Source organism: Arachis ipaensis, chromosome B03 (assembly GCF_000816755.2).
Source record: "Arachis ipaensis cultivar K30076 chromosome B03, Araip1.1, whole genome shotgun sequence".
NCBI lineage: Eukaryota > Viridiplantae > Streptophyta > Magnoliopsida > Fabales > Fabaceae > Arachis > Arachis ipaensis.
This window is the reverse complement of record NC_029787.2, coordinates 17,368,903-17,376,398: the sequence shown is the minus strand read 5'-3', so window position 1 is coordinate 17,376,398 and position 7,496 is coordinate 17,368,903. Positions and strand designations below refer to the sequence as shown.

The 7,496-nt window shown below is 34.4% G+C and overlaps 1 protein-coding gene across 1 annotated transcript in view; it reads right to left on the bottom strand.

Moving 5' to 3' along the window:
• LOC107632703 (protein DETOXIFICATION 40) overlaps positions 7,246-7,496 on the bottom strand; it is a 5,751-nt gene continuing 5,500 nt past the window's right edge. Inside the window, exon 6 of the mRNA XM_016336369.2 lies at positions 7,246-7,311. Coding sequence (XP_016191855.1) covers positions 7,246-7,311 — 66 coding nt within the window. The remainder of the gene's footprint in view (positions 7,312-7,496) is intronic.

Sequence of the window (7,496 nt, the reverse complement as noted above, 5' to 3'; positions counted from 1 at the left end):
CTTATTATTGTTTTTTAGACTAATATTTGTTTAGAAAATTTATCTATTTATACCATTCTACTAATCAAGCTTACACTATTGCTTGTTGCTGTAAGAATAAAATTTCCTCGAACCATAATTCTTTTTTATTCCAATTTAACTAGATGGCCCGAACTAAGCCAAGTAAACCTTAACTAAATTTGATTGGTTTGGTTTGAATTTGTTCAGAAAAAAATTGTACAGTGTAAAAGATATAACTTAAAATAAAAAGTTAGCTCAATATATAGACGGATTAGAACGAATCGAAATCATCTTGTTGATCTGTTAAATACTTAAATCAATCAAAATAGATAGATTAAACTTAAATTTTAAACTTGTAAAATGATACCAAGCTTAAAATTAAGGTAAATTATAAAAATAATTATAAGAAAATAAGAAGGTTGGTGATGTACTCTCAGGTCATTGAAATTTAAAGTAATGGAAGAAGAATTAAAAAAAAGTAAAAAGAGAGAATAATTGATTAAAAGAACTACCACAGAGTACTGAGTACCAATTACAATATATATAGCAAAAGGGAAAATAAATTACTAACTAATAGTGCTATAATTATGTCTAACAAACTAACCAACTTGACAGCTATACAAAAAACAAACTCTATTATGTTACATCCCCCGCAAGCTGGTATTACGTGGTTTGTGCAAATCAAGTAATCCCAGCTTGGAAAGTAAATGAGAGAATGGTCCTGGAGGAAGGGATTTAGTGAATAGATCAGCCGGTTGTTCACTGGAGACAACGTGCCTAAGATTAGAAACCCCTTCTTTGAACTTGTTTCGAGCCACATGACAATCAACCTCAACATGCTTGGTTCTTTCATGAAAGACAGGATTTGAAGCAATATAGATAGCAGATTTATTATCACAGAAGATATCAACCGGAAGAGGAGGAAGAATGTTGAATTCCTTTAGTAGTTTGAGTAACCAAACGAGTTCACAAGTGCCATTAGCAAGGGCGCGATATTCTGCTTCTGAGGACGACCTTGAAACTGTAGCCTGCTTCTTACTCTTCCAAGAAATAAGAGTTTGGTCAAGGAAGAAACAATAACCACTGATGGATTTTCGGGTGTCTTTACAAGCCCCCAATCAGAATCAGTGTAACCAGATAGTGTGAAAGAATTGTTGACAGAGAAAAATAAGCCAGTTGCTGGTGATTGTTTTAGATACCGGATGATCCTATAGGCAGCCTTCAAGTGGGCATCAGTTGGTGAATCCATGAACTGAGATAGGCATCCAACAGAGTAGCTGAGATCTGGTCTTGTGTTAGTAAGGTACAGAAGTCTGCCCACCAATCTACGATAGATGGTTGCATCAGGAAGAGGGGAGCCTGAAGCCTTAGACAGAGAAGTAGTGTACTCCATAGGAGTAGATGCTGGTTTTGCACCAAGCAAACCGCAGTCTGTGATCAAATCCAATGCATACTTTCTTTGATACAGTGCAATACCAGCATTGCTTCGTGCTACCTCCATCCCAATAAAGAACTTAAGAAGGCCAAGGTCTTTAATTTTGAACTTATCATCCAAAAACATTTTGACAGCTTGAATTTCACTCAAATCATCTCCAGCTAACACAAGATCATCAACATAAACAAGAATAGCTGTAAAAGTTGTACCTGTGAATTTGGTAAAAAGCGAGTGATCACTTTCAGATGGAGTAAACCTCAGATCAGCAAGTGCAGCAGACAACTTGATGTTCCATTGGCGACTAGCTTGTTTCAAACCGTACAAAGATTTTGTCAACTTGCAGACTAAGTTTGGATTGGAACACTGCAACCCCTTTGGAAGTTTCATATAAACGTCCTCATGTAGGTCTCCATGGAGAAAAGCTGTATTCACATCAAGTTGATGAAGATGCCAATTCTTTGCTGCTGCAACGGTAAGAAGAACACGCACAGTGCTCATTTTCACAACGGGACTAAAGGTGTCAATATAATCGACTCCAGGAATTTGAGTGAAACTTTGGGCAACAAGACGTGCCTTATGCCTCTCGATAGTGCCATCTGGGTGAAATTTTGTGCGAAAAATCCACTTACAACCAACTGCATTCTTTTCAGGAGGAAGAGAAGTGATGATCCAGATTTTGTTTTGCTCAAGAGCAGTGAGTTCTGCCTCAATAGCCTTCCTCCAACAATCATGCATAACAGCCTCAGAATAGTGTTTGGGGTCCGAGTTATTTACGAGAGCAAAAGTGAAGGCCTGGTGCTTGGGAGTAAACAATGAATATGACAAATGGTGAGAAAGGGGATACTTACATGTTGAAGGTAATTGGGCCGCATTGATTGGATCTCTATGTGATGAAATATGGAAACAATGAAAATCTTTAAGATAAGAGGGTGTTTTTCTTTCTCGTTCAGACCTTCTCAAAAATGGTGCAGCAGATTGTGACTCAATATGAATGGATGAATGTTCCAATGGTGCCAATGCAGATGCTGATTCTAAGGTGGCGGGTGATGCAGAATCTGTTATATCATGAAGAGATGCCATAGGTGATGTAGAAGTGGCAGATAAATCAGGTGTAGTGTGTATGGTGTGAGGTGCAATTATACCATGAGTATGCTCATATGAAGAAGTATGTGCAGAGTTATTATAAAAGAATGCAAAAGGGTCAAAATTGGATTATTCAATTGAAGGCTGATCTATAGAAAAATCAGTGCTTGGTATTTGTTTGAATGGGAAATAGTGTTCATAAAATTCAGTGTTTCTTGATATAAAAATTTCTTTGGATTTTAAATCAAACAAAATGGATCCTTTTGTTCCTGATTGATAACCAAGAAAAACACATTTTCTAGCTCTAGGATCTAATTTTCTTCTATTAGTACTCAAAGTGGTAGCAAAAACAAGACAACCAAACACCTTGAGATGAGTCAAATCTGGTATATTCTTGAAAAGTGCCTCATAAGGCGTTTGATGATTCAAGAAGGTGCTTGGTAGTCTATTTATTAAATGTACTGAATGTTGCATAGCATAGTGCCAAAAACATTTTGGCACATTAGAATGAAACAAAAGTGCTCTTGCAATATTCAGTATATGTTGATGCTTCCTCTCAACAATTCCATTTTGTTGAGGAGTTTCAACACAAGATGTTTGATGTAATATTCCTTTTGAGTTATAGAAGGAGTTCATTTTAAATTCCATCCCATTATCTGTTCTAATTTGTTTCACAACTTTATGAAATTGAGTTTGCACCATTTGAACAAAATTTTCTACTAACACTCTAGTTTCGGATTTTAGTTTCATGCAATAAATCCAAGTAAACCTCGTTTTATCTTCCACAATTGTAAGAAAATATTTATGGCCAGCAGTAGATAAAAGTGAGAGTGGTCCCCAAATATCTATATGTAACAAATCAAAAATATATTCTGATTGTGTATTACTAATGGGAAAAGACAATTTCTTTTGTCTAGCCAAGTGGCAAGAATCACAAACATGAGATGATGAAATGCATTCAATAAATGGAAATGTATTTTTCATGATTGACATTCTTTTGGATGGTAAATGACCTAGTCTAGCATGCCATAGAGTTCCTAAATCTTGCTGCACTGTGACATTTACAAAATGTGTGTTAACTTCTGGTTTAGTTAGTTTCCAAGGTTGAGCATCCATCACATAAAGATCACCAATGACTTTAGCTTGCCCAATCATCTTCAATGATGGGAGTACCTGTATCTTACAAAAAGAATCAGCAAATTTTAATTCACAATGTAATGACTTTGTGAGTTTAGACACTGAAATCAAATTATATTTAAAGTGAGGTATGAATAAAACATTGGTAAGAATCAAATGTTTAGAGAGTTGCATAGTGCCACAAATGTTTGTTGTAGTGGTAGAACCATCAGGTAGATTTACCAAAACTGATCTCATATAATGAAAAGTTTTGAAAGACTCTTGAATATAGGATGCATGATCAGTAGCTCCACTGTCAAGTATCCAAGAAGTTTTAGTAAAATTTGATGATACACTCAAGCAATGCCTACCTTTTAGTTGAGTAAGGGTGGCGGAAGAAGTAATGTGGTTTACACTATTTGAAGTTGGCATGCGTGGTTGTTGAAGGAGTGCTAGTAAGGTTTCCTTCTGATCTGGAGTCAACACAAGTACTGTATCATCGCTCTTTTTATCCTGGTTAGAATAAGCAATCTCAGCACTAGAATTCTCAACTATCTCGTCAGTGCTAAGTTGATTGGCTACTCGCTGCTTTTGGTGAGTAGGAAAGCCATTTTTCTTATAGCATATCTCTGCTAAATGACCAATTCGATTACAGTAGCTACAAAACTTTGAAGTGTAGCCTCGACTATAAGATTTTTGATTTCCTCCTCTGCCTGAATTTCGTCCACGGCCTCTGCCTCTTCCAGAAAATGAACCGCCTCCAGTTGAGGTTTGCACCTCTAAAGAGTTAGTCACTATGTTGCTATTTGACGGGTCACAATTCAATTCTTGCTCTTGTTGGGTTAACATAGATAGTACTGTGTTGATTTCAGGTAACGGCTTCATTAGCATGATTTGTGATTTAACATTTACCACCCCTAATTTTACAGAGAGGATTGGGATTTAGGAAAATAACAATCATGAATGAAGCGTTTCTCATGAAATTATTATAGAGGATCATCACCTAGCCAGATGCACTATGGGCCCAAGTTCTCAAAAGCAAGTATGGAAGAGGTAGAATCTCATCTTTGGAATGACAACCAAAAGCACGAATTTGAGGCTCTGAAAAAGTATCGCAGCTATTATAGAAATAGTGCAGCAGAATCTCACAGTTTCGGTGGACAATGGTAAAAATACTTCATTCTGGTTCCATAAGTGGATGAAGAATGAACCCCTTCTTTTCACTAGTGGGACGCAGAACATAAACCCGAGCATTTTAGAGTGAAAAGTTGCTGATCTCACACTTGGAGAAGGGAGCTGGAACTTGAATAGACTCCAAAACTACTTGAAAGAAGTCAAAATCAGGAAGATAACAACCATTCATCCCCCTAATGAGGAGCTTGGTGAAGATCGTCTACTCTGAAGACTGACGCATGATGGTAATTTCTCCATATCCAGTGCGTACAAGTTGTTGGCAAATCAAGACCAAATTAGCGATGAAATCTGGGAAATCATTTGGAAATGGAAAGGAACATAAAAGATTAAAATCTTTATGTCGCTAGTTGTTCACAAAAGGCTCCTGACATCAGATTGAAGAAATTGAACATTTAGAGCCAACCCAAACTGTCATATGTGTGCCCAATTCATCGAAACAATCCTTCATACCTTTAGGGATTGCCTAGCTGCCTCCAGGATATAGTCACAACTCATAAACTCGGTACACATACTAGAGTTCTTCAGAGCTCCCTTCGAGACCTGGATCCGCTGGAATCTAACCGTGGAAGCAGGTTCAAATTCCAAAACCCAATGAAAAATCATCTTTTTGGTTACTTACTAGTGGATATGGTTCTGGAAAAATAAGAAAATTTTTGCCTCGTCCTTTTAAAAGGCCACCCAAAGTAGAACGCATCATCATGGATTACATCTAAAACTTGGATAAAGTATTTAAGAAAGAAAATCTCATCCAAAACGTAAGAAAGAGGGAGATTCTAATAGGCTGGTCTCCTCCCCTAAACCCTGGATATAAAATTAATGTAGATGGCGCTGCCTGCGTAACCACTCGAAGGATCGGCTGTGGACGTATTATTCGAAATCATCAAGGAAGATGACTAGTAGCACACATGATTAATATTGGAACCTGTTCAGCTTTTAAAGCAGAACTTTAGGACGTGCTCCAGGGATTTAAAATGGCATCGGACCTGGAATTAAAAAAAGCTATTCTAGAGACAGATTTTAGAGCAGTGCTGCAAATTTTGCAGAAAAATAAAGAAACCTAGAATCATCCAGAGACTTTGATCAGAAGTATTAGTCAGATCGTGAAGAGAGATTAGCAGTTGAACATAAAAAATGTCTATAGAAAAGTCAATAGAAGTGCAAATTAACTTGCTAAGAACAACCTAAAAACTTTTTTGAAATTTCACTTCGTTGATCTTCTCCCACCTGAGTTAAGGCACATTATTGATGATGATAGTAGAGAGATTTTATTACCCCATATGATCTCTATTCTCTAGTTGGAAGTTTTTGTTTTCTTGTTTTTTGTTGGGTTCTAAATTCTCTTGTAAACCAAAAAAAAGGACGTTGACCCATAAAAAGAAATTAGAGTCAGAGTAGATTCTACCAAACACTATTCATCTTTTACGAATATTATTGCACGCTTGATTCTCTAATGAATTGATGTTTGGCTTTCAATACAAAAAATAAAAATAAAAATTAGTATTTTTATTTGTAATAACATTATGGAAATACAAATTTTTTAAAATTACGGTCTATTTTGTTATGACAGTATAGATTATACATAACACAAAAGATTTATAAAATCAAACTATTTTTACAAAAAAAGTCGTAGGTTAATAAAAATCTCTGATTAGCTGTTAAGTTTATTGCACAAATAGAAATAATTAATTTTTATACTTGCTATCTAAAAATAATATTTTTTTCTATGTATATAAAAATATAATTAGATATTAGCATAAAAAAATTTTATATTAATAGTTATAAAATTAACTCAAAATTAATTTTTTTTAAAATAATTAAATCTTGATTCTATACATAATATAGATATATTTCAATTTCAATTTTAATATTTCAATTTTAATTTTAATGCAATTAAAGAATGTCATATTTCACATTTTGATTGTCAAATTAGTAATTAATAATTGATATTGATAATGATATATAAAATAGATAGAGTGGCTGAAAGAATGAGAGAAATAGAAAAAGGAAGAGGGAGGAGGAGAGAACTCTTTAATTTTGGAGGGAAAGATTTGATTTTAATTGTAATAAGAGAGTAACATGCGGTATATTTTGGTTGTAAAATTAGTAAGGAGGAGAGAAGAATTCTTTAATTTTGAAGGGAAGGATTTAATTTTAATTACAATGAGAGAGTGACATGTGATACATTTTGATTGTAAAATTAGTAAGGAAGAGATGATAATTCTTTAATTTTGGAGGGAAAGATTTGATTCTAATTTCAATAAAAAAAGTGACATATAGTACATTTTGTCTTTAAAATTAGAGAGATATAATAGAGAATAGATAATAGATAAATAATTAGAAGGTCTCCTCCAGCTTCACTTATATGGAGCTATGGACCAACCACAATATTAAAAGTTTAAAACTACTATATATGCCATTCAGTTCTTCAGAAGTGGCTCCTTATTTTCGTCCCACTTATTCAACCTCTTTGATGCTTCTTCAACCTTCAATCAATAAAGTTTCCATCATTAACTAGAAATAAATTTTTCATTTATATATTAGGTGTAAACCTATTTCTCATACTTATATCTTAAAATAATTTTGTATAGATATACATATCAATTTAACCATTGGATTTAAAGTATAATAATATAATACAAAATAAAGTAATAACATTAGATAACATTTA